At 53.0% G+C, this 25,724-nt stretch overlaps 10 protein-coding genes across 10 annotated transcripts; 2 read left to right on the forward strand and 8 right to left on the reverse strand.

The window, feature by feature from the left end:
* Nucleotides 1-3,441: 3,441 nt before the first annotated feature.
* Nucleotides 3,442-4,829, reverse strand: J4E79_001621 (uncharacterized protein; the record flags this gene model as incomplete). The annotated part of the gene is made up of 3 exons (XM_049350529.1): nt 3,442-3,986; nt 4,040-4,588; nt 4,745-4,829. 3 exons carry the CDS (start codon nt 4,827-4,829, stop codon nt 3,442-3,444), a joined length of 1,179 nt encoding a protein of 392 aa, XP_049215688.1.
* A 322-nt stretch (nt 4,830-5,151) lies between these two features.
* On the reverse strand, nt 5,152-5,887 carry J4E79_001622 (uncharacterized protein; the record flags this gene model as incomplete). The annotated part of the gene is made up of 2 exons (XM_049350530.1): nt 5,152-5,757; nt 5,864-5,887. The coding sequence occupies 2 exons, from the start codon at nt 5,885-5,887 to the stop codon at nt 5,152-5,154; spliced, it is 630 nt and encodes a 209-aa protein (XP_049215689.1).
* A 641-nt stretch (nt 5,888-6,528) lies between these two features.
* Nucleotides 6,529-6,909, reverse strand: J4E79_001623 (uncharacterized protein; the record flags this gene model as incomplete). Its single annotated transcript, XM_049350531.1, has 1 exon — nt 6,529-6,909. The coding sequence occupies one exon, from the start codon at nt 6,907-6,909 to the stop codon at nt 6,529-6,531; it is 381 nt and encodes a 126-aa protein (XP_049215690.1).
* An 861-nt stretch (nt 6,910-7,770) lies between these two features.
* Nucleotides 7,771-8,923, reverse strand: J4E79_001624 (uncharacterized protein; the record flags this gene model as incomplete). Its single annotated transcript, XM_049350532.1, has 5 exons — nt 7,771-7,964; nt 8,016-8,054; nt 8,108-8,699; nt 8,766-8,845; nt 8,905-8,923. The coding sequence occupies 5 exons, from the start codon at nt 8,921-8,923 to the stop codon at nt 7,771-7,773; spliced, it is 924 nt and encodes a 307-aa protein (XP_049215691.1).
* Nucleotides 8,924-11,667: 2,744 nt separating this feature from the next.
* Nucleotides 11,668-13,637, forward strand: J4E79_001625 (uncharacterized protein; the record flags this gene model as incomplete). The annotated part of the gene is made up of 4 exons (XM_049350533.1): nt 11,668-11,723; nt 11,886-11,997; nt 12,056-12,068; nt 12,205-13,637. 4 exons carry the CDS (start codon nt 11,668-11,670, stop codon nt 13,635-13,637), a joined length of 1,614 nt encoding a protein of 537 aa, XP_049215692.1.
* A 504-nt stretch (nt 13,638-14,141) lies between these two features.
* J4E79_001626 (uncharacterized protein) lies at nt 14,142-17,958 on the reverse strand (the record flags this gene model as incomplete). Its single annotated transcript, XM_049350534.1, has 5 exons — nt 14,142-14,546; nt 14,608-15,057; nt 15,106-15,879; nt 15,927-16,204; nt 16,254-17,958. The coding sequence occupies 5 exons, from the start codon at nt 17,956-17,958 to the stop codon at nt 14,142-14,144; spliced, it is 3,612 nt and encodes a 1,203-aa protein (XP_049215693.1).
* Nucleotides 17,959-19,106: 1,148 nt separating this feature from the next.
* Nucleotides 19,107-19,954, reverse strand: ARF6 (ADP-ribosylation factor, Arf Arf6; the record flags this gene model as incomplete). Its single annotated transcript, XM_049350535.1, has 5 exons — nt 19,107-19,151; nt 19,212-19,327; nt 19,380-19,526; nt 19,629-19,814; nt 19,861-19,954. 5 exons carry the CDS (start codon nt 19,952-19,954, stop codon nt 19,107-19,109), a joined length of 588 nt encoding a protein of 195 aa, XP_049215694.1.
* A 1,354-nt stretch (nt 19,955-21,308) lies between these two features.
* On the reverse strand, nt 21,309-22,368 carry J4E79_001628 (uncharacterized protein; the record flags this gene model as incomplete). The annotated part of the gene is made up of 3 exons (XM_049350536.1): nt 21,309-21,765; nt 21,819-22,254; nt 22,311-22,368. The coding sequence occupies 3 exons, from the start codon at nt 22,366-22,368 to the stop codon at nt 21,309-21,311; spliced, it is 951 nt and encodes a 316-aa protein (XP_049215695.1).
* Nucleotides 22,369-22,893: 525 nt separating this feature from the next.
* Nucleotides 22,894-23,968, forward strand: J4E79_001629 (uncharacterized protein; the record flags this gene model as incomplete). Its single annotated transcript, XM_049350537.1, has 3 exons — nt 22,894-23,041; nt 23,092-23,257; nt 23,308-23,968. 3 exons carry the CDS (start codon nt 22,894-22,896, stop codon nt 23,966-23,968), a joined length of 975 nt encoding a protein of 324 aa, XP_049215696.1.
* Nucleotides 23,969-24,151: 183 nt separating this feature from the next.
* On the reverse strand, nt 24,152-25,721 carry J4E79_001630 (uncharacterized protein; the record flags this gene model as incomplete). Its single annotated transcript, XM_049350538.1, has 5 exons — nt 24,152-25,140; nt 25,188-25,425; nt 25,471-25,559; nt 25,617-25,637; nt 25,691-25,721. The coding sequence occupies 5 exons, from the start codon at nt 25,719-25,721 to the stop codon at nt 24,152-24,154; spliced, it is 1,368 nt and encodes a 455-aa protein (XP_049215697.1).
* Between the last annotated feature and the right edge of the window lie 3 nt (nt 25,722-25,724).

Genomic DNA, 25,724 nt, shown 5'->3' on the forward strand with positions numbered 1-25,724 from the left:
TCTTATGCATTGTCTCTTCGAACGCGCTCAAGCTTCAATCGTACCCAAATCGCCCAAACCGCCCTCATCATTCTCCTCTTTCTATCATGCCTGATATCTCAACGTAACAAGTCTAGCTTGATGCCTCAGGGACATCGGTGCTGTTGTCATCTTCTTGGGGCGATTCAGACCGTGCTTCACGAGAACGAAGGCGCTGTGTATCTGATGCAGTGGCCTCTTGTGCTTCCCATTGGATAGAAACCGGCCTAGGACGCCCCCGGGAACGTTGCCTGAAGGCAGTAGAATCTGTTGATGCGTCCCTGAGGGGTAGTGAGTCATCATGCATGTGCCTCACGACGGTGCTAGATACGCGACGTGGATGTTGTACTGACCTTGAGTCTTCCGCGGCTGCATTCTGGTTGCCTTCAGAAGCAGGCTGAGCAGCAGCTACGGTATCAGAGCGCGTAGTCAAAGCAGGCAACGTAGGCAATGTAAATCGTTCATCGTTGAAGTTTCGTCTGTACAGCATGTTGCTGTTAGTGGCGGTGCGGGGACCGTCTGGAGAGAAAGGAAAGAGTGGGCTGTGGACTCTTGAGACGTCGCGGTGGAAACCTGGAGGGGAAGGATATACATAATCTGATGACCCTAACGATCCATCCGAAGCCGGATAGCGGTTAAGTATATACCGCATATCTGACGGTGGCGGATAGTCCGTCGACCATATAGTATTACTATCCGTCGACCATATAGTATTTCCTGTGCCTATAGCTCTTGGATCAGGAGGCTCGCGAGATGACCGTAGGTCAGTAACCGATGGGTCGGCAAGTCGAGGAATCGCGATTGGCGGCGGCCGATGCGCAGTGCTATCCTGCGGCCCAGGCGCCGGCCCACCGTGTAGATGTGCAGTTTGTGGGTTATTCCAGGCCATCGCTCGTATCTGTTCCCTTCGCTCAGCGGCGTTCACTGCACGCTCTCCAGATGCTTCTAGATTTCGGCCTATCTGTGTTTGTACCGCACGGAGACGATCCAACAACATGACCTGCTCGTCTCGGAGTTGATCAGTAGTGCGCGTAGCTAGATCCAGCCCTGACCCTGGTAACTCGCGGATTCTGACAAGTCGTGCAGCCTCTTGTGGCGAAAGAGGTGGGATAGCTGCAAATCCGGTGTTGAGGCCTGGTACTTCTGACAGGGGGCGGCGCTCCGCGATAGCACGTGCTGCTAGATCGGCTCGAGACTCGCGTGGTTGATCCGAGAGTCCGTTAGATTGAAATGTTGATGTTGGAGGTCGTTCCGGGATGAATGTTGGATAGGAAATATCATCGGCATCAGAATGTTCGTCCGGCTCCGCTACATCTGACGGTCTATGTCCAGTTTCTGGTTCTCTAGCGGATGTAGTAGGCCGGCGCAATGCATCAGTCATTGCTATACTGGCCGCTGAACGACCAAGTGTTTGGAATCGCGAGTTGTTGGATGCATTCTGTCGCTGTTGATTTAACATCTGCTGATATTCAAGCATTTGGTTCTGACTGATTGGCTGCCGACTACCATATGCCGCGTTAGGAAGGTTAGGGTAATCTCGTTCCATCGTACCGCCTCGGGGGCTCTCCGATGACTCAATGCGATGAGGCGCGTATCCAGGTAAGTGAGATCCGGGAGCGACATGAGGTACTCGAGTGACGCTTACAAACCTTCGATCTAGAGCTGTGGCTGGAGCATTGCCAGCCTGCTGCTCTTGCTGGTCATGCGCTCTCACACGTTCTCGGTGATCAGCCACGAACTGCGCGAGACGAGATTCACGTTCGGAACTAACAGCAAGTCGGGGAGCATCCGTCGGTGGAGTCACTCCAGTGCGAGGTAGCGCCGGATGCATCACATCCACTACGTCCCCTGTAGTAAGACGTAGTGGCGCAGGCATGTGTGGATGCGCCGGCTCTGCACGAGGAGTTCGCTGCGCATGTGAACGTCGAAATTGCGGATCTGGCTCGTACAGCTCATGTCGACAGTTTGGGCAAGTACCTCGCTTCCCACCCGTACGCGGGGCGCTCTGATCGAACCAGCTCTGTACACAGACGGTATGAAACATGTGGCCGCAAGCGTGGAACTTGACCACGTCGTCTGAGAGAGGTTCAAGGCAAATCGTACATTCCGCGTTCTCGGGAAGAGGCTCTGCGGTAGTGTCGACGGCTATGACTCCGGTCATGTAGAACTCTGGTTGAGACCGCAGAGTGGGCATATGGCTTTTAGGCCGGGGAGTCTCAGCTGGCTCAGGGTTCAATATGTTCTGAATACGACTGACTGACGCTAGACGCGACTCCAAGGTTGGGTCTGACCATCTAGTTCGCTCTGTGACAGGTCGAATCTGAGGAACGTGTAGCTCATTGGCGTTCTCTGTTGGACCTATCTGCCTATACCGTGGCGCAGGTAGAGGTGAATCTGGGCGCGGTGTAGTGGTGGCTCCTTGACCCTCTGCTTCAGTGACGGTCGGATTACTGGGAGCGACGCGCGCAGTCTGACTACCGAGGCGAGCCTCGAAAGCGTCCCTTGCACGAATCAGGCGCGAGCTATTCCGAAGCCTAGTATCTTGTTGTGAACGTTGCTGTATCTCGCCGGCATCTGCTTCCGAAACCGACAATTCCCCACGACGGTCAAGACCAGCCATAGCAGGCTGCAGAGGTAGGGGTACGAAGTCAGTATATGTCTCACATGCACTTCGTATAGCCATAACTTACCATTCGAGCCCGAAGGTCCTCCCTTATCCGATCGTTTCGCTCCTCCTCGGTTTCATCTCGCGAATCACCCTGATCTTGCGGTGGAGTTGGCGACGCCATAGTCGGGGTGTAGTCAAGTCGAGTTGGACTGCGATAAAGATAGTTTTTGGTGCGTTCGTTCGCTCGTCAGTATTTGGTGGTAGAACTCTCGGCCAAAGAGGGTAGAGAATAGATAGCGATGTGGTCGTTTGTAAGTATTTTGTGGGGAGGTAAACAATCAAAAGACCGACGAAGGTGGTGCAAGAGCAAGTGAGATACAGCCTAGCGCCTTGTAGCACAAACCGCCAAGCAACGAATGAAAGAGGGAGAAGGTGGGAGAGAGGTCGGCTGGAGCGTTTGTCGAAGTGCGCGCTGTTTCCTGAACTGGCGATACTTCTCATTTGATGGAGCTGATCGTACGGGTCGAAGTACGCGCTGCTTCCAGGGTTCTATGCAGAAGTGTCAGCTACGCAAGGGGGGCGGATTGTAAGGCACGAAAAGCAACACGTACCATAGCGCAATCGCGCAGTCCCGCAATCTCAAGATCCAATATTCGCCACAAGTCATTTTGCCAATACAGATACTCCACGGTACGCAGCGCTTATAAATTCGTTCAAAGGAGGTCACTTTACTCACAAAAAGTAGCCCAACATATACCCATATCCCCATACCTTAAACGCCATTAAATGCATCCTCCTCTATCAAAACCACCAGTCTAATCCCAGCTCTTCTTCTCCACCGACGGCGTCCCCAACACACCCACACCATCACCCCTCCTCCGTCTCTTCCCCATAACCTCACTTGCCCAATCAAACATCTGCCACGCCCAACTCCCCGCCACCATAACACCACTCACAACATTCACCAGCCTAACAATCAGCCTCCAGAAGCCGCCCCACTCCTCCACCACCGCTAGCAGAATAGGCTCGATATCGAACTTGACGAAGATACCCGGTACGTAAGTTTCAGCGACCTTGTGGGACTGTGAAGTAACGGCGTATTGGTTGGTTTTGATGGCGTGGGTCGTGTGGAACATGTTTGAGAAGGGCGTGTCTTCTTCTGATGTGCTGGATGTGAGGTAGGGGATCATGGATGCGTCGTCGGTGTAGATGGTGGGAACGATGGAGACGTAGTATTGAAACTTATAGAATTTGTCTTGGGGCGTGGGTGTTACGGCGATGGTGTTGTCGAGGGGGTTGACGAGCGAGGGGTAGTATGGGCCGAAGGACATTTCGCGGATGATGTGCGAGAAGTTGAATGCTGGTGGATGTTAGCAAATGTTATCTTCGTGGTTCTTGATTCTTTGGACTTACTGGAATGGTCCAGATGCTCTCCAAACTCCATGTATCCGTGGCCCCTAGCCGTGATGTGGAAATCGCCTTGCACCTTGTTGCCGATGATGCTTCCGTAGATGCGGCAGCTATCAGTCTGTCCGCGCACGCGCGGTGTCTTGCTGAACTTGCTCTTCCGCGCCTTGCCCAGCTGCTCATGTACGTCCTCGATATCGTCCCATCCAACTTTCTTGTCTTTGCCCAGTTCGTGTGTCCCACTCTCGGCGTTCTTGCCGGTCCATTGCGCCCATGACGTTGGGTCTTTGCGCAGGAGTTCGCCAGCTAGGGTGCGGTCACCGGCAGCATCTTGCATGTTTACGTGAAGGTCGGCGCAGCGCATGGCTACTATCAAGTCGAGGTTTATCCGCATGCCGTGGGCCACGCCCTTCTCGACAGCGAATGATTGTGTGGTTGTGCCGGCGAACCAGCGCGCGATCTCGGACCAGGCGAGGTAGATGCATGTTATGATGAGTGTCACTGTCCATGCGGAGGAGTTGCGACCTTGTACGAGGTACGTCTTCTTAGTTTTAGCTGTAGATATCTGTTAGCCTCGGGTTCATCTTGGATCGATCGCGGTGTCGCATGTGGCTGGGAAGTCGCATCACGACATGTATTGGCGATTTGAGACCTTGAAACTGCCTACTACTCCTCCCTCCATCTCGACGACCACACAAAGACTACACTTACGGAAAGCATCGAAACTGGACACAATGCCGCCGTTGGCTGGACCAAATGGATCCTCGTCGTGCCCGTTATCCCCGTAGCCGTTCATGGTGGGCAGTCAAACGAACAATCGGGGTGCTGCAGACCCAATTTCGATTCGGTGAACGGTTAGGTAAAAGAAAGAAGCGTGGGTGGGATAATGAGCGACATTGATAGCTGGGGTTCATGCCGCGTCGCGAAAGGCCACCTTGAACTGCTGCAACGGCCCGCGTCCGTGCCCGCGGAAGAGGCCCGATTCGGAGGGCCCCGCCACGTGCTGCTTTCACCCCTCGAGTTTGTCGCTCTCATCACCAGAACATCGATGACAGCTTGCACGTCATTATTTTTCTTTCATTAGGCTCGTTACTCTATGGTATACGTATATCGACACTCTAAGCGTTGGTGTCACCCAAGTTGCTGAACTTGGAGTCGCCGCCTTGAGCCAGGTCCCTGTTCTCAACCGCAGCACTCGCCGCAGCCTGCTTCGCCAACTTAAGCTCCGCTTGCCTAGAAGGGTCATCCTTTGTACCGATCTCGCCAAGCTTGGTGTTACCGCTCATGTTAGGGTCTTCTGTCAAGTTGGCACCCTTGGGCTGGAGAACACTGGGGTCAATGTTCTTTCCAGCAGCAACACCTGTAGGTGCTGTGCCAGCGCTGGCAGCGCCTCCTGATGAAGCACCCCCACCAGCAACTGCGTATGTAGGTCCAACACCGGCCTCCTTACCCAGACCTTTGCCTGAGTTCATGATCTTCTCCTCGTTCCATCCTTGTTGCGCGTCGCGTGCCTCGGCATTGACGGCGGCATCGAGCTTGGTGGCATTTGATGTGTCGTGGGTGTTTGTGGTGGTTGATGCTGATGGCTGCTTGCTTGCTGCCGCCTTGGGGTTGCCCTCGCCGAATGAACCGTCGCCCTTCAGAGACTCGCCTGCTAGAGAGTCTGATGTGACGGTGCCGACACCCTCGTGGACGGGGATCTTAGACGCGGGGTCGGTGGTTACCTGTGAGTAGTAAGTTAGTGAGTGTTTCTGCGATTCCGTCATGACGAATGAGGTCATGATTCAGCGATAAAGAATGAAGTATGAGAGCTCCAGACGGAGAACATACCTTCTGTCCGTGTGAAGCCGACATGTTGTTGTTTGGTACGGTTCTTTTGTGTTGTAATTGTTGAGATTTGGAGTAAATCAATTAATTGGGTTCAGAAAGTTGTGGTAATTCAAGTGGTATGAGTACCTAAAGTCAAGTGCAAACTTGACCTATGTATACCGTCAGACTTCAAGCCCCGATATACTTGCGTCATGACGTCGTCACATTGAGACATCCCACCTTACTTCAGCCTTACCTAGGTGCTCATAACAACCCCGCCTTTAGTCGAACGGCCGTAGCAGTGGTAGCTCGGAAAGCGGCAATGGTCCCACCCATACATATGCTAGAGTCGGGCATACGTGCATACTGCGGCTGACATGGCGTCAGGAACGGGCCATCCGGGCAGGTGCTGTTGGTGCGGCTGTCGCATGCGCGGTCCAATCCAGATCGCGTGAGGCGTTGGCACGAAGTCTAGCATGGTGCGATTAGATTCATTTATACATCATCATCTTCATCACGACATCACACTTCGATAGGTAGATGACATGTTTGTTTGTTCATTCATTTCATTCGTTGATCATCGTAAGACTGCTCTTGCAGTCTGCTACTAAGCGCAGTGATAGTAGCCATAATCATACAATCCCATGATGCTTCGGGTATCTCATTATTCTTCCTCCTGCAGTACTCTACTGCTTGGCGCCCGAGCTGGGGTCGTTCTTCTGTGGGTATCCGTAGTCCTTGTTGGTGGTGTCGGCAAGACCAGCCTTGTCCTTAGCCTCGCGCGAGACAGCGTCGTTGGGGATGCCACCAAGGCCATCCTTGGCCTCACGTCCGGAAACACCGCCAGCACCGACAGCGGGTTCGCGGATGGCACCACCGCCGGAGGCGAAAGAGGCTTCTTGGCGACCGGAGCCAACGTTTACGGTGCTGGCATCGGCAGAGTTGAAGTCGGAGGCGACAGGGGGCTGTTCGGGGAGAGGGAGGTTGGACTGAGCCTCGTTGACAGCTTGGGTGTTACCCTTCATGTCGACGGTGGTGGGAGCGTAGCCTTGCTGAGAAGAAACCATTTTGAATGTGTTTGTGCTGAAGATATGTTAGCAACATGAACAGACGCGTGCTCGTGGATGGTTTGAGGGCGTCGCGCCAGGAACGGCAAACTTAACCCGTCCGCCACACCACCTCTTGGAATGAAACTCACGTTGTAGGTATAGGAAGAAAGACAAAGTTTTCGAGAATGTGAATTTGGTCGTGAAGATGTAATTGAAGTTGTGGTTGTGATACTGAAAAGAAAAGAGTGTGCAGGCGCGTCGTGGTTTTATTATGGCAGTGGGGAGCGGTTGCCCCACCGGTGACGTCGACCTGATGTAATTCCCCATCGAAGATTGCCATCAAACTCTGACAAGACCCTTCCTCACATCATCGCAGATCGGTTATGCTTCTGCAGAAATAGTTAGCGTTGCTTGTGCTTCGGAACGAGCGAGCCGCTACGTGTCGCGTGCGGTGTTGGCAGTGGAGGCGTTCCAGGTAGTCTCTCAGGCGTAAGCGACACAACCTTGACCAAAACCTCACAACTGCCAAACCCTTGTAAAATTGCAACGACTTGGGGAATGCAGACTTGGTAACATTACGAATATAATTGCATTGTAAGTTGCAAAGAGCATCCCATCGTCAACGCCTCGAAGCTTTGTTGCGACCCACAGACCTTAGTTCAATCGCCAACTCGATATTGGTACATAGAAGCAGTCTGAGAACGAAATCGAATCAGTATGTAAGTGGAGAAGACGGAGCATGGAGCCCCATGAAATGTTGTCAAAATCCTAGGAACCGAACCCTTGTGCACGATCCAAGTATGACCAGTCCCGTGCGGATATTCTTCGGTCCCGGAAGTATCGTCATAGTACCGGATGATACTCCACAATGATATTGGTTCACGGTATCGAGGCCCAGTTGCGCAGGAACCAGTCTTGGAAACGAGTGACCTGCACGTCTGGGTAGACTGAGTTAAGGTAGGCGGGTACCGCAAAATCATAGCGCCCCTCCGCTGTCGCGAGGAGTGGTGCGAGCCGCCTCTGTCCGGCTGTGTCTCCTCCCAGTTGAGCCATCGTCATTTGGTACTCGAGATCTGCGTAGTCGGTCAGCAACTGCATAAATGCTGTAAAGAATACCTGCGTACTGGCGGGGGCTTGGTAGTCAATGCTAGCCCATGGTCGGTCTCAGGACATGTTAGCAAAGTTCATTCATCAGACAGACGGTGATGATACTTACTACGGCACGCCTTGATAGCCTCGACCAAGGCATGGACGGTCATACGCTCACCACACATGCTCATCTCGGAAGGCCAAGTTGGCATGTCGAGGGCACGAACCACGAACTGTGCCACGTCGTATGCGGATGTCAGGCAGATACAGGAGAGGTTTTGGTTTGCGTCGTAAATCGGTGCCATCGAAGTCATCTGCCGTGGGTCGGCGATGAAGTCTCCCTCGTTGCCATAGCCGCTATGAGTCCCAAGACGATGAGACATCATCCCGTTCACCGAGAAGCGCTCATAAAGTATGCCACAAACAAAGACCGTATACTGTGTATTGGCGCGGTAGTGGTGCAGTAAGGCCAACGCAGAGTTGCGGCCACGATCGAGCAGCGCGTTCTGGCCTCGCTGAATTGGCTGACCTTCAAATTCCGCAGGTGCAAAGCGACGAACCCGGCACTGTACAGCCGCTTCTATTAGACGGAGTTGAGGATTGCCCAGTACAGTCGAGATGACGGTATCGACACCCATCAATGCATGCTGCAGAGATGTAGGGCTGTTGTAGTCAACGACTTGACAGTTGTAACCAGAAGCGATCAGGCTCGTTTGATGCTGGTGATCGTTAGTTCATTACTTGATACTCGAGAGATGAACTGTGTTCTTCCAAGGGGTGCTTACGGTTCGCGAGAGAATGATCAGCTGGTGGCTCGTCGAGTTGTTGATCTCTTGTGCTATCAGAAGCGCTAGACCAGAAGTGCCTAACAGTGTAAGAACGTTGCCCGAGTGTAGTTTGCTTGGCTTTTGATAGCTGCCTTACCTGCTATTGCGACGCGCATGTTGCCAGACATTGCTTTGCTTGAGCTTGTTAAGTTAAAAGAAGATGCTGGGGCGTATGAGCTTATAAGTTCGATCCTGTATCTTGTGTAGCACAAAGCCGGACGTGAGTTGGGCTTTAAGACTGCCTCCTTCAACACCATCACATCGCTATGAAGGCCCGTGACTCACAAGGGTGGCACTGTATCGGTGAAAAGGGTGAATGTAACGCACAGGTTATCGTGGTCGGCCTGAAATGTTGCAGCAACAGGGGAAAGCTGCACATATGGGAACATTGCTTACAATACAGAGTTATGTGGAAGTGACGCTGCCAATGAGATTGACTTATAGCGTAAAGAAACAAAAACAAAGCCTGTTACATCGATTAATTCCTGAAGCCCGGTCTAGTGCTAGGACGGAGGTAGAACGACTGCCACCGTCTTCTGCAACGTGCATGGGTATTCGGAGGTTGGCGTGACAAGATATGATGAAGGGCTAACGGCGGACCTCTTCGCCTCTTGGGTACAGTTGCCTGCTTTCGACGCCTTTCCCGCTGGGTCAAGTGTTCGCTAGTCAACAATCAGGGGCCGATTCGCTGGAGTGTTGTCCACGACAGCTCCCGTGACTCTTGGCTCAACATGTGATACAGTGGAAGAGATAGCACACTTGTTGCGGACGGCGGACAGAGACCGGGAAGAGAGGAATAGAGGCCTAAGCCCTGCATCCGATCAGAGGACTAGAGATGAAATCAACGGAAGAAACACCTGGCCCTGGCGAATCAAAGCCAAACGAGCATCGAGACCGTGCATAGTCATGTCCTGCGACAATAGCACTAGGCAGTGAGCTCCAACCAATTAAAGTGCTAGCTGAACGTTCAGTCACGGTCCGCGTTCCAGTGGTAGAGTGGCGGTTATATCGTGCGAAAGGATCTCAGACTCCAGAATCTTCGCGGCGGAAGCGGAGTTTGCGTACGAAAGTGGACCCATAGGGCTAGCCCTATACCACGATGCGACCGTATCTCTGACCGAAGTGTAGATTCTCGGGTGTTAAACCCTCATCCGAGGCTCGATGCAGTAGCTCGCCTACGCGAACAGGAACCTAGCGGGCGGGTTTTCTTGTTTCGTAGGGCTGTCAGAACAGCACACCGTTGGTAGCTGTGATTTGGGCAAGGGTGCCATCCGCCAATCATCCATCGTAATGGCAGCTTAGGAGGTAACTGGTGATGACGAGATAGGAAAATGGGGCCAAAACCGGTGAGGCTCAAGGATTGCACGAACGCCAAAAAGCCACAGGCACTCGGTCAGATCTCGATGGCCAATACGCGAATGTTGAAACTCCAGAAGTGCCGCACGCAGCACGTGGTTGCGGGATAGTAAGCTGTCTTACGAATATCTTCTGTCGGCTTCGGTCCGAGCAGTGCAACTCTCCTTGGCTCCTGAACACAGACATCGTCAGAGTGTACTGTACAAGGCAGAAAGACACCGATCAGTCTTGACGCGAAAGATCTGTATAATCAGGCCACGGAACCCTCCGACTCTTGCTCCAAAACCTTCTGCCTTGTATGGTTGTCTTCACCGGTGGATGTGGGGTACGAAGGTATGGAACAATGAGACCGCGACTAGACCAAAGTGCATGCAAAAGGTCAGATGCTAAGGAGGACAAGTGAGTATGCGCATCTGCGGGAACAGAGATGGAATGGTGGTTGAGCATCGTGCAAGCCCATCTGACGGTGAGTGTTACCGCCAAGAGAGTTAGACTGCAGGCCGGACTGGATAGTCGTTGAGTAGCGTGTCGCTGCCTAGATTGCAGTCGCAATGATGCGTACAGGCAGGGTAGGTCATCGGAGGATACCGATGGTAGAGAGTTTGTGTCAGAACGTTGTGATGAGCAGAACCGTGCATTGTTTGACTCGTGTTTCGCGGATGTGGCGGGGTGATTGGAAGGGTTAGCGCGTCACGTGCGGACGTGTTTCACCACTATCCTTTTTGAGTACTAGCTTTGTCAGTGCTACGCGTGTGGAAACAGAAGCATGGTTTTCGTCGCGACTCCTACGCGTCTTCATCCCGCGTGGAAGCAGATGATGTCGAGAAAGGGGCGGCAATACACCGCGGGCCAATACTGTTGGAGGAATCTGGTGCTCAATGGGCTCTGCTCACGCGCGTTCTTGGACGTGTTCCGAAATAGGGCTGAGAACCTTGGAAAAGCAAAACAGATAATTGTCGTCCCGCGTTCGCGTAGTTCCTTGCACGACGCCGAGATGAACCACGAAAGGCTATCGAAGTGATGAGATGCACGCGTTTTCGTCAGCGATGCTTAGATTGGACGTGATAGAATGTGGAAATTTCTCAGCCTCATCATGCTCGTGCATGCGTGACCATCTGCCGCATGGATAATACAGGATATGAGGCTGGAGTGGTCGTGTGCACGGGCGGCAAGTTCAGTCAAGTGGTATGCACGACATAGGCAAGCGCTCGGCTCGGACCAATCTGATACGTACGCGACTGAAGACGCGCCTCGCACACTACTTTCCTGCCACCATATTGAACGCGTTATTCTTTCTACTATAACACTCTCTCATGGTAGCTCTTCTCTGATCACACCAAGCTCAATTACCAACATCCGTTGTTGTCATCCCATAATGTCCGCCTCATCGCCCTTGCCGTCGTTTTCCTCGCCTGCGTCATCGCGTCTTCCCACCGTCAGACGCGCCAGTTTTAGTGGTCAATTGGCCTTCCTCGTGCACTCGCAGGAAACTGTCGCAAACCACATGCCACCGGATGTCGACAACAAAGCTCTTGCTCGCCAGAAGAGAAGGCGCACCAGGTATGCTCTCATTCCATCCAAGTTCTGCCTTCCCATCTCGACCGTGTCGACCCATGTTCAACGCGTTGGTTCGTGCGCAACCTACCATCGGGAGCTACTTCGGCCTACCCCGCGGGCACGACTCTCCATCACCCCATCAGCGCTGACCACGACATCTTGCAGCAAGGAAGACGAAGACGTGTTGAAGTCGGAATATCTCAAGAACCCGAAGCCAGACAAGGCTGCACGACTAGAAATTGTCCGCAAAGTCGCGCTTGGCGAGAAGGAAGTTCAGGTAAGCGCCAATTTCTCCACGTCACGAGTGTGCGCGCCTTGCTAACATCGCGTCCTAGATTTGGTTTCAAAGTAAGTCAATCCATCTGTTGTGCGCGTCGCTGGTGCTTGCTTTTCAATCGACCCGATTGAATCGCTCCGAAGTGTTGCGCGTGGCTTGGTCGTGCGCATGATTTTCGAAACACGTCCTGATCACGTTCTGCTTTAGATAAACGCCAAAACGACCGCCGTCGCTCACGGCCTCTCGAACCATCTTCCACGGCATCGCTGATGTCTTCTTCTTCCACCATGTCGGACCCGCCCACCGAGGACGAGACGGTAGCCATTGCGCGCAATATCGATAACGCGCCGGCGGACGAGTGTCCGAGGTCTGACCCACCCGAGCAGCCCGCAACGCCAGAACTCACTTCCGACGAAACGATCCCAGAACCACGCACCATCGACACTACCTTCTCTGCCAACGAACCAGAAAACGCGAATGAAGTTGTCGCAGAGCCATCTACCGAAACTCAAAATACCGAAAATGCCTCCGCTGAAATAAGCAACTCGCAGCAGGCTGCACCATCTTCACAGGGCGCCGCGCAACAACGCACATCATGGATCTCCAACCGTCGCAGCGCGTCGTTCGTCCGCTATCTCGACGATTACACGCCCGAAGTCATCACCTTTCCGAACGCCCCTCCGAAGCCTTCAGTATCACCTGACCATGCAACCAAGACCCCTTCCCGGCCACTGAAGCGCAAGCACTCTTTCGTGCGGATAGCGACCAATGAGGACGGCACTGCGCGTATCGTCACCGACCTCGACAAGACGCCATCACCGCCAAAGTCGAAGAAGACTCCATCTTCCTTCTCCCGTGCCGCTGCTGGCCTGCGACGAAGCTACAGTGCAGCTGGCTTGAACGACCGCCTAGCCGCCGCCGCGCGAGGCGAGCCGAGCCCCAAGGTACCAAGGACAACATCGAATATCGGAAGGAGCAGGGATTCGCGTGCATGGGAGTTCTGGTGTGATCCCGAGAGCCGATCAACAACCAGCCTGACAACGCGTGCCGAACAAGAGGAGAGTGGCAGTGCAGCTGACGCGATCGGCATACTACGCGCGAACCGAAGGATATTAGCACAGAACCAGGCCCGCCAAAACAGCAGCCCGCTGATGGCACGCCACAGCTCACACAAAGTACAAAGCAGTCCACTCAAGAAGGCTCGCGGCTCCATGCAACGCGCATCCACCATCAGCGGCCGCTTCTCCAGCAAGGACTATGCCGACTACAAGAAGGGCGGTGAAAGCACCGAGTCGGACGAGTTCCCGCAAACGGAGAGCGATAAGGAGAACTGGGAGCCTAACGCGTCCAAGTCTGTACGAAGAGACCGCCAAGTCGTCGCTACGCCTCCTGCTTCACGAGCAGCTCGCAAGATACTGGGAGAGAACACAGATCTGATGTCGCAGACGTCAAGTCTCGGTGCCATGCTGGCCAAGGACAAGCGGAAAGCTGGCAAGGGTGTTGTCGACCCCGAGCAAGATGATGAGCTGCGACAGTTCATGCACGGTGACGACGCGAGTGGTCGCTCGAGTATAAACTCAGCAGAAGAAGCTGGGTGCGTAGAGGGCCTGCTCAAGCTGAGCCAGGGTCAGTGGAAATGATGTTCCAAGCGCTGCATACATTCTTAACGTATCTTGACGACGGGTTGGCGCAATTTTGGTTCCTGGCTCTTCATCTTTATCGTTGCATTCTAGCGCTACGGCGTTTGTATTTGGTGTGGTTTAGACTAGGGAAAGCCTGCAATATGGCTAGAGGTGTTGGTGTAAGGGTCATCTAGTGTTGCATGTCAACGCTTCAGTACTATTTAGTCAAGCTTCCACAAGGTTAAGCGACTTGTTTCAATAGAAGTCATATCATTTATCAGCTCTTCTCACTTGGTGCCATGCTTCTTCAATGTAAGTATTGTGGGGAGTTGCAATGGGTTTGCGGATGAAACAGTCTATTGATTAAGGAAATCTATGAGCGGAAAGCAGAGTCTATGACAAGATTGTAGGAAAACGCAACAACAGACGAAGGAAAGAAGGGAAACCCACAAAAGAGGAGAGAACGAAAGAAACCGGCCACCCCTATGGCACATGCCCATCCTCTTCCAGCAAACTCACACCTCACATCCAGTACATCGTATCAAGGAACTCCCGGGCCCTGTCCTCACCACCGATGCACTCTTTGTTGAAACGGTCCTCGTACTCCTCCTTCAACTTCTTGTTCAAGCGCTTCCTCACTTCCTCCTGGTCGGCATCTTGTTCCTTGACCTCTTCGGCGGTCTTCTTGTGACCTCGCGTGCGCTGCGGACGATTCGCTTTCTTGTTCTCCGCGTCTCGCTTAGCTTTGACCTCGTCTTCGATCTGACGCTTGAGTTTGCCCCATTGCTTCTTTGTGTCGGTGGTGGGATTGTACCAGGGGCGCATGTAGCAGCGACCTCGCTCGCACAGCCTGTCTGCATAGTAGGCTGGTGGCGCGTATGATACACCCATGGTCGCGCGGACGTAGGTGTGACAGAGGCGATGGGTCTGTGAAGGGGAGTTGTAAGCACAGGTCAGGGCTAAAAAGGATGGGTTATGGGGTACTTACGAAGTCCTGAAGTTCTTTCATGGAAAGATTCATGCCGTTGTTCAACACATAGTAGTGGCAAGGACGTGCGGTGCCCTTAATCGCGTTATGTGTCTGGAGGAAGAAATCGCTGAAGTAGGGATCCGTGATCGCGCTGTCGACCAGTGTGCCGGGGTAACAATTTTCATTCTTGTACATGGCATCATCTGCGCGTACTGGGAAGAGGCGGGTGTTGTGACGCTTGGTGACGATGACCGTAGTCAGATTGAAGGACGGCGCTGGTACATCATATTCGGCAGCGTAATTCGTGAAGGCTCTCTGAATGGCAGGTACCTCTGTAGTTTCGAGCTCAGCGTATTGAGATTTAGAGACGCCGTCGCGGTAGTAAAGGACATTCTTTGGGAACTCCTGGTGTTCGTCCCACCAAGCATTGAGTAGGTCTTTAACGGCAGCCTCGAAGTGTTCGATCATCTACAACGGTTAGCATATCTTGTTGAGGCATGAAATCTCGAGACTTACGTCGACATTGTCCTGCAGATGCAGCACTCCACGAAACCTTCCAGCGTTGCTTTCGACGGAGCCAACGACTGCTGCAATCGAAGGACAGGTCTCGATCGCACCACTTCCTGGATGCGTGATGTCCGCTCCAAGCACTAGCGTGTTTTCGAACCATTGGTTCACTCCCACAACATTGTGGTTGATGCCTTGCACCTTGAGATTAGCTTTCATCGCGACATTTGCCATGTACTGCTCCATGGAATTATTGTTGTCCCAGCCACCAGCCTTGGGCTTGGGCTTGAAATTCTGCTCCGTCGCACATATCGCCTGAAAGCAAAAGATCTTGTCGGCAAGGTACTTGAAGTGGGAGTAGACTTGTTGATCCTTGCTGGGAAGCATTAAGACCACAATGTCTGGGACGCCAGCCTTCTGCTTATCCTCGTAGAGTCCTTGGAGCTTGTTGCGCAATTCAACCTCGGTCACGGCGTTCAACCTCAGAGCGTTGGGATCGATATGGGTAGCCGTGTTTGCAGGGCAGACACCCGTTGCTATCAACTGCTGCTTGAAATGCTCCATGAACTTGTCTGAAGCCTCATTGGTGACGTTTGGTGCTAGCAACAGCTTCCATTTGATGCCGTTACGAGAGCCGCGGACGAACTCCTGCTGTTCGAGATTCCATCTGCCGTTTTTCCACTTTGCCGAGTTGTTGTTCCCGTATTTGATGCTTGCGTATGGCAGTCGAGCCGCCGGAATTTGCAGCATAGTTGGGTTGATCTTGATCAATGGACATTTGATCTGGCAAAAGGTTAGTGGGGGTCATGCCTAGAAGAAAGAAGTCTCACCAGGGGTGCAAGCTGCGCATGGGGGTCGCTATCCGGAGGAAGAGCACTGACGTCACGCGCGAGCTGTGCGAGACCTTCATACTCTATCCGAGCTCGGTTTTGACGAGGCGACAGACAAGCCAGTTTGTGAAACTGATTGGCGACGGCATCTGGAATGATCCTCGCCCATATCTGATCGACGGGAATGACGAGGTGTTCCGGAGCGAACCACGACGGCTCACCGGTTGAGCTCAGATCAACTGCAAGTAGGTCCTTGTGTTTCAACTTCATGTGATAAGCTAAATTTGTTAGTTTTTGTAGTCAGACAGGTTCAAAGGAGGTACTTACTTTGTTCCAGATAATTGGCGACAGTAACACTTTTCGAGTTACCGGTCAGGTTACCTTGCGCGTCCTTTTCGTGGAGAACGAAACGCTGCTTATCAATGGGTTTCCCGAATGCCCGAATCTTCTTGGTACGATTGTAGCCAGCATTGATGTCTGATGCTTGGGCCTTATCACTTCGACCTCGATTGTAGGTGATATAGACCTGTAAGCCTTTGAGCGCATAGGGATCACTTCCAAAGGTCAGAAGACCACGTGAGAGGATTTCGCTAACCGTGTACGGATTCCAGAATGCGCTATTCGCCGGGTTGACGTTCAACAGTATCTTGCCCATACCGGCCTTTATGGTGTAGTAGTAGCCTCTAAGAGCTCGAAGTGGATATTCGACATCGTTGTATGCCTTCAAATCGTTCAGTGCATGCGATACGAAGAACTTATGCCCATTGAGTTGCAACGTTTCGCCGACATTGTCGAAACACTTCGCGAAAATGATGTTGAGCGCATTCTTCACTGGTTCTGGGTCGTATGCTGGCGGGTCTGGATGACTGCTAGCTATGTAGCTTTGGAAGGCTGCGATGTCCACTAATCCCATGAAACGGATGTTCAAGCTCAGTGTGACATTACGATCAACGACTTCCAATATGCGCCACTCATCCTTCGTATGGGGCGCATTGGGGTCGTGGGAGGCGATCTTTGGCGTTGTGACGAGATTGTGTATGTCTTTCCATGCGATGATAGTATCAACGTAGTTCGTCGCAAAGGAGTCTTGGTTGTTCTTCAGAAACGGGACGTTCTCCATGACAGTCTTCATAATTCGTCTCCTGGTGGCACGTTTTTCGTTGTCGGGAATACCAGTGATGCGATACTCATAGAATTTGGCATTCGTATCGATGTCAACTTCGAAATGATTTGTGAGCACGCTGTTCTTCTTGTCGTCTCTGAAGGCATCTCGGACAGGGTGCTTCATCTTGCCCTTCATGCCGCTGAGGCGTGCGAGACTATTGCTGCCCGGATCATATTTGTTTCCTGCAGAATACGCGGTCTCTTTTGGCGCTTTCTCCGCTAGTTCATAATTGACAGGAGTCCATGAAACGCCCGGAGAGTCTTGAATCGGCACGGTAAGAACAGCTGACGGATTGCCGGCCTGGGTCGAGGTACGGGAGGTGGGATCCACTATGTCCTCACCAACCCCTGAGCTTTGGGCTGCGCCTGTTGTCTGAGTGAATGGAGGAGGGGTAAATACCACAGACGTGGGTGTAGAGGCGTTTGCCACAGGCGGTTGAGTAGACGTGCTTGTTACTGGAACAGGGGTAAGGACAGGAGCAGAGGCAACCGGTACAGGAGCAAGGAGAGCTGTAGGTGCAGCGGGTACTGGCACGACATACGCCCCCATCTGCGTGGGCGGCAGTCCAGCCATGAAAGTCGTAGCTCCATTAGCTCGAGGATGCTGCCTAAGCTGAGCATAATGAATGTACGCAATTGCGGCATCTTGTTGACCGGCGTTGAATACATCATTTGAGAGTGGAGTACGATTGTCGAGCGGGGGACGGGCGTTATGGCAGTCGATGAGAGCGTGGTTTTTCTTCTTGACTTGGCCCGATTTGCACCAGATGCATTTGTTGTACTTGATATCGGTGTTGATGTCGCGTTGGAATTGGTCATCGAGTGCGGTTTTGGCTGCGTCCAAGGTCATACCTGGGATCTGAGCCATGGTTGCGGTTTTGACGTGGAGGAGACCAGGAGTCGCGGGTGATGAAGGGTGATAGGAAAGAGGCGTTGCGATGCCTTGAGGTTGAGTCCTCGTCTCAAGTAGCCAGACAAGGTATCAGCTGCGTTCGCTGGTGTCCATCTCAACACTGTCTTCCAGCATCTTCATATACACATGTCCGAGTGTCTCATTGCTTGCCAATACTCAAGACAAGCCAACGCAATCGTGTTTGGAGCGCAGTTTTCGAGAGACAAAGAGTGCCCCTAAGCACTTTGAATTGTCTGATTGTGACGCAAACCAAACACGCCAGTCTTGGATGTCAGCGGAGCAACTTGGTTATCGGCGAAATTAGCTAGACGTCAGTAGAGTGTTTTCTGAAGTGGATTAGGTCGAATGCGCCACTGCATACGCTGATCTAAAAGCGCTACAGGGCCATCAGAACCGCAATGCTGATCCCCAAGTTCATGACGCTGTGTCTCAATGCACAGTCAGCTCTCGTTCAGTCGAGAACACTCGGCTTGTTGAGAGCGCAACTCACCTCCATACAAGCAATGCGTCAAGGTTTGCTCGTGTAGTGTGCTCCAAGGCGTCCACATTGCTTTGGTCACAGCAAGCGCCGGTGATCGCGAGGGAACTCGAGTGAGCTGTGATCGTAACAAGGAAATGCTAAAGGTGTACACCAGAGGAGGAAAAGTAGTGGAGCTGAAAGATGCGTAGTCGATGCGTGCGAGGAGAAGAAGTCGCAAGGACGCGTTCGGAAGGAGCGTTAGAGAAGGTAGTCGCGGCCAACCTAGATATTAGACGTCAAGAAACTCCACACCACCACCTCAAAACACACACAGAGAGATAATATCAGTATCGCTTACTTATAGACAGCCCAACCAGCCAACCAACCAGTCAGCCCAGCCAGGCACCCATCTTCGGACCACAACAGGAAAAGGATCTACACACAAGACAAAAAAAAGGTTTGTACATATCTAATGTACAAGTCCCAATTAAGAAGATTACAAGACGATAAGAGTAAGTGCGACATTAAGTAAAGAGGACAAAACCGGGTATATGCAGGGAAGAGCATGCAAGTCGTTCAGGTATCGCGGACAGTGTGTGAGAGAGGGACGGGGATGCGCGGATCGCGGTGGGAGGGAAGACGTTTATTTGGCGCCGGGTGGTAGCTTGACGTTGTTGGAGAGCCAGGCCTGTGGAGGTGTTAGTTCATGATGGCGCAAACGAATTATGCTGGGGAGATCGGAACGTACCAATCCCTCAAAGATACCCTCTCCTGTTGTCGCGCAGCTGGGCTCCACCTTCCATACGTGGTCTTTGGCGATCTTGTCTAATTGCAGACGGTCCGAGACTTCCTTTGGTCGCATAGCTATGTCATGTTAGCCAATATCCCTCACATACGACTTCTGGCATGTACGCACCTCCGCTGAGATCCTGCTTGTTCGCAAACACCAGCAACAGCGCATCCTTCATTTCTCGGTCCTGGATAATCCTTGTGAGTTCCTGCTTGGCCTCGTCGATACGGGTGCGGTCGTTGGAGTCGATGACGAAGATGAGACCTTGGGTGCCTGCGATTGCGATTAGTCATGTTGTTCAATGGGAGATATCAGCAGGAGCCGGGTGAGGTGGAAGCCATGCGCATGCAGTCGCGTGCATGTTGACTCGCCTACCCGGAACCGTGCCTCCGCGGCCCAACATACCAGAGAAGTAGTGTCTCCAGAGCGGACGGATCTTGTCCTGGCCGCCGACGTCCCAGACGTTGAATTTGGTGTTCTTGTATGTGACGGTCTCGACGTTGAAGCCGACGGTGGGGATCGTGGTGACGTCCTGGTCGAGCTTGAGCTTGTAGAGGATGGCTGGGGGAGTTAGCGACAGTGTATGTGGTGTGATGGTGGTGCGTACTGGTCTTTCCGGCGGCGTCGAGGCCCAGCATCAGCAGGCGCATCTCCTTGGAGCCGAAGACCTTGGCCATCATCTTGGATATTGAGCCCCCCATGGTGCTGATTTACGCGTTATGGACGTGGTGGTGGTGTCGAGTGGGCGGTATATCGGCGAAAGCGAGCTATAGCTAGTGCGCGCGACGGAGGACGGTAGACGGCAGGCGGTCGGGCGTGATAAGGCGTCGAGGTGAGATTCAATGGTGGTCGTGTGTGGGAGAAGACGTCAAGATGTAGACGGCACAGGAGATGCAAATGTGTAGCGACTCGGGACAGGGTCTCGCGTGGGCGCTGGCGCTGTTCATGAAATGAGGTTTCACGCTGCTCAGGAGTGAAACCGCAGCAGGCGCGTTGCAGATCGCAGCTGCCAAACGTCTGTGCTCCGCCCAACGGCTTGATCGTGACGGGTTCATCCTACACGCCAACCACACACCTCCATCACCGCCTCTCCTGCTTTTGCCTCAGTCGGCGAAAAGGGGCTCACAGCTCGACGACGCCCTTTGATTGCGAATCTTGGCTAAGATGAAGCAAAGGGTCTCCGCATGCGTTACTCGCTGCATCTGCATGCGCGTTGGCTGCACGATAGCTGCAGCTAGCCATATAGTTTCCAGCAGCCTTTCCTGCCGTGTGACTTTGCCGCCGCCGTTCGATTCACCGAATGCCGGCAAACGCAGGTACGCGGCGCTACTCCTGAGATTGATGAAGCCGTGGGGTCTGCGCCGTTCGCGTGGGAACTGGCAGCAGTTCACTCACTGCATCTTGCCTGTACACACGGCGTTACCGTGACGTATTCCGATCTTCCCGTTTGGCTAGCCCTCCTTCGGGATTTAGTCTCTGCTATAGCCGGCTCAAGTATCGTCGAGGCCTGATATCTCGGGCGAAATAAGCCGATGCAAGAAGTTTTCTGCGACTGGTTGCTCGAATCGTCCCTCCAACTGCCCGAGCATGACTGCTATAGTCAAATGTTGGTCCGCGTTACGAATAGTTCTTCACAAGGCCTGTACACTGGCCATGCAGGGTTAGTACCGTCCACCATGACGTGGTACACCGTGCGGACCATGTGTTGAAAGAAGCATAACTACCGAGCTTGAGGGATTACTGAATCGGGGAGGAACCCTGGCGCCAAGCCTAAAGGAAACTTGAAAAACATCGTGTAGAAAGCCGTGCTACCGAAAAGGAAGGTGTTCGTAGGCAATACGTGAGCTGTTCAATAATCGGAACGCAGTCTTCATTGGATGGAATGTATTCTTCCTTCATGGCTGCCACATACTTTTTATGCAGGGCATTATTCTCCCTACCCCACCACTATGCAACGCCTTCAGGGCTTCTCGTAAGATGCTCGCCCAAGTTTCTCGTACTACTCTACACCTCTACGCCGACCACTATGCAACGACCCCACTACATCGTGAGAGCTTAGAATCCATCATCAATCCCCCGGCTCTTCTCCTCCTTCCTCCTCTCGTTATTAACATCCCACCACCACTGATGCGTTTCCCACGTTGACTTCCCATCCTCCTCCTCCCAAGGCTTCGGACTAAGAATATAGTGTATATTCTTAACATTCTCGTCCCTCCAGATCACATCATGCACGCCCTTATTCCTCAGCGTCTTGAGCGCATTGTACGTATACGGCAGCGTGACCCAGCGGCCGTTGAACAAATCGCCGAGCAGCGATTGGTCAGCGAAGTCATAGTCGCCGGATGCCTCGTTAGAGAGCTGCTCGAGGATCAGGTTGTAGGTTGCGAGCGAGGGGTTTACGACTTGGAGGCCACCGTTGGGCATGCGGAGGCCGGCGGTTGAGGGAGCGCCGGTGTGTTGGGCGGTGGTGGGGTCGGCGTGTTGGGTTGTGAAGGCGCAGTTCTCTGGTATCCTGGAGTTGTGTTAGTCTACATATGACATGCATATATGAGGGAAGAGACATACCAGTCCTTGGGGTAATGCGGCTTCTTGAGCGGATTGCACACGCACGCGTGGCTCGCTGCAAACACTCTGTTACCCTTGCCGCCTGTACTCGGTGCATCCAGCTCCAAGTCCATGAGCTCGTCCATGTTCTGCAAGACCAACATGTCGCTGTCTAGCTGTACCACCCTGTCATACTCCTCGAGCGAGAACGGCGTAAGCTTGCTCCAGCAATCGTAGAAGCGCGGGTCTGCGGTGAAGTCCTTGGACTTGATTGGCAGCAGGTACTTGACATGTTGCTTCGGTATGCCGCGCTCATCGAGCGCCTTGTGGCCTTCTTCGGGGAAGGTATCCGTGTACAGAGCGATGAGCGGGTACTTTGTGCCGTGCTTCTTGAGCGAGTAGTCGAGGGTAAGGAGGCCGGTGAGGTATGCCGTGTTGGTGATGAGGGTCGTCCATACTGCGCCGATGTCAGTATAGCTCTTCCAAACGCGCCCCGCCAAACATCCAGCATACCTTTCTTCGACTCTACACCCGCAGCGGGCGCCGTCGTCGCACTCGTAGTCGCCGACATAATTACCTAGAATACGTGTACCGAATGCGCGCGCGCCAGCAAAGTTATCACAGGGTATACAGCGTGGTTAGTGAAAGCAACGTTAGTAGTTGATTAGCAACAGAAAGATCAAACCGCGCCATCCTCGGTCGCACACGATCGCAAGTGCATATGGAGGGGCAGCCGCTAAGGTCTATGAAGGAACCATCGTACCAATCTGGCAAGCCAATCTCAAGGGTCCAGCCCTGGAGAGAAGCACTAAAACGCGACTTTCGGGGGTCCGAACACACCGATCTCTCGGCCCTGTCGACATCGTCACCACATCGCGGGCGCTTGTACGTTTCCGATATGCGGAACCTGCAAGTTGCCTACTGTACTGACCGCTGCTGACAATTCCACCGAGAATAATGGTTTGAGTTGTTCGACGGCCCTGCCTCTACCTACCTTCGCTTCTTCGTGATCTTTTGACGTGTTGCATGCCCTTTGTGCTTTTTCTTGGTCGGGAGGCATGATTTCGATATTGTACCGGAGAACAGCGACGCGACAATGGCTACCTCAGCCCTGAACCTGAAAACTAGCGACTCACAGCCGGCGGCCACCGCGCTGATAGCTACCTCTGATGAGCCGAAGAAGTCTCCCAAGCACTACCGCGGCTTTGTCGCTGGGGTGTTCAGCGGCATTGCGAAGTTGTCTGGTAAATTGTTTCTCTCAAACATATGCGTTGATATGGCTAACAGAACACAGTGGGCCACCCCTTCGACACGGTGAAAGTCCGTCTCCAAACCACCGAGAAAAGCCATTTCCGCGGCCCGGTAGATTGCCTGATGCAGACACTCCGCAAAGAAGGCTTCGCGGGGTTGTACAAGGGCGCTACACCACCGCTCGTAGGATGGATGTTTATGGACTCCATGTACGCAGACACATACCCCCCAGACAACTCACTGTACTAACACCACAAAGTATGCTAGGCTCCCTAAGCGTCTACCGCCGCGTCCTCAACGACCGCGTCTTCAACCCCCCCTCACACCTTCAATTCGGCGAACAACAGCGTAAACTACCCGTATACGGCCACGCGTTAGCAGGCACAATGGCAGGATGGACAGTATCCTTCATCGCCGCGCCGGTGGAACACATCAAGGCACGTCTGCAAGTACAATACGCCGCGGATAAGAAGTCGCGACTGTACTCCGGGCCGATCGACTGCCTCAAGAAGATATACACCGGTCATGGAATGAGGGGCGTATATCACGGTCTCAGCGCTACACTGCTCTTCCGTACATTCTTCTGCTTCTGGTGGGGAACCTATGACCTTTTTACGCGGCAATTGCAACAGCGGACTTCGCTGTCTGCTCCTGCTGTCAATTTCTGGGCGGGAGGTTTGTCGGCGCAGGTTTTTTGGTTAACGAGCTATCCGAGTGATGTGATTAAGCAGCGTATCATGACGGATCCGCTGGCACAAAGAAAGTTTCCGAGGTGGAGAGATGCCGCGAAAGCGGTGTACAGGGAGCAAGGCTGGAAAGGGTACTGGCGGGGTTTCGTGCCATGCTTCCTCAGGGCGTTCCCGGCGAATGCCATGGCATTGGTGGCGTTTGAGGGTGTCATGAGGAGTTTGCCAGAATAAAGCGACCCATACATCCTCGCTCACACCACCACATCTTTTTGGAATTAGCGACTCATAGCATTGTGATACCACTCATAGACGGTAGATGTATTATTCAGTCAAATACAATATAGCAAGACGACGTTCCTCTTTTCGTCAGGTCATCATATCGTTTTCGTAGCCTCTTGTCACATAAATCATACCTCATAGCTTGCCCTTGCCGTCCTCAAGCTCGCAGAAGGCCTTGAATGTTACCAGACCCTCTGCGCCCTCCTCGTCCTCGGCATCGACATCGCTCTTGATGACGACCTCAGCAGTGGCACCAACGAAGTAGACGTAGCCCTCTTGGATCTCCTCCTCCTTTGGTCCCACGCTAATCGTTCCCTTGCCCTTGGTGCACAAAATGATGCTTGGTCCATCGATCGGATCAAATGTCGCCTTTCCACCTACCCGGTTAAGTGCAGTCCTTACTACGGCGAATTCGGGGATCGGTGGGTTGTACAGCTTGTTGCTGCTGTTGGAGCTATATGCCGGTGCGTTCAGTCTGACCTGTGAGTAGTCTCTAGGCTCCATCTTTTGCTCGCTGATCGGCGCATAGCTGTACGTCAGCATCTTCGTTAGGTTGTCCACGTCCTTGAATTTTGGTGTGAAGCCTGCGCGGACAACGTTGTCGGAGCTCGCCATGCATTCGATGATGTCGCCAGAGAGGTAGGCGTGGATGTCGTCAGCCTTGAGGAACATGGCTTCGCCAATGTCGAGCTTGACGTAGTTGAGGAAGAACTGGACGAAGAGACCGATGTCACCAGGGAATTGGGAGTTGAGGCGAACAACGAGGTCTGCGAGCTCTTTGCCGTCGTTGGAGGGTGGACCGCCGTCCGCGAACTTGTCGCCCTCAGACTCCGCTGCCTTGACGAGCTCTTCACTGGCAGATGATAGCGCGTCCTTGTCCGTGTTCATGAGCTTTGTAAAGGCAGATTGCAGAGCCTTTTTGTTCTCCTGCATATCCTCTTCCTTGTCCGATGTCTCCTTGCCACTGATGGTGTCTTCAAACTTCTTTGCCTCTTCTTCACCTACTAACTTTCGCAATGAAGGAACGGTCTTGAGGAAATGGGCGATTTCGGTGAGGGGTCGGAAGCCGCAGAGGCCGTCGAAGGGAGTGACCGCAATGGTCATTTCGGGCTTGTGGTTGTCATCTAGTGAGGTCAGTATTTCTCTTGGAAATTTCCGTAATTATGCTGACCTGGGTAGTTCTTGGGGTCGCTTGCATGCAACTGTTCGGCAAGCTTCTTATTCGGGTGTGCCTGGATGCTCAGGGCCTTGTTGATGGAAAGGACCTTGAACAGGAAGGGAAGCTTGTTCTCATAGCGCTCGGCAATATCTGTTGATAACAGGGCTTGGTTTTCTTCGAAAAGGTCGAGAAGTGTTCGCTGGGTTTCCTTGTCTTTGGAAGGGAGCGACGGGTGTGTGCCCATCCATAGCTAACCGTGTCAACGACGCGTCAATCGCAAGCTGGAATTTCATACCTCGGCATATGGCTTCTCCTCTTCAATCGAGAAGTCTGAAGCGTTTGCAGCGTGGAACTTGGCGGCTGCAGACTCTTTGCCGACTTTGCCTGGGTTGGTTCAGCATACTGCTGGGGCGAAAGTGAGTGATGACGCGGGGCACGCACCCCAGTCGTAGCTGTTAACACCTGGATTTAGTTAGCCAATGCTGGCTCAAACCAATTTCACTATCTTGACCTACCGCATTCTAGTCTGATAAGAGGGTTCCGCATCTT

Source organism: Alternaria viburni (assembly GCF_023758015.1).
Source record: "Alternaria viburni strain BMP 2772 chromosome Unknown scaffold_2, whole genome shotgun sequence".
Taxonomy (NCBI): Eukaryota; Fungi; Ascomycota; class Dothideomycetes; order Pleosporales; family Pleosporaceae; genus Alternaria; species Alternaria viburni.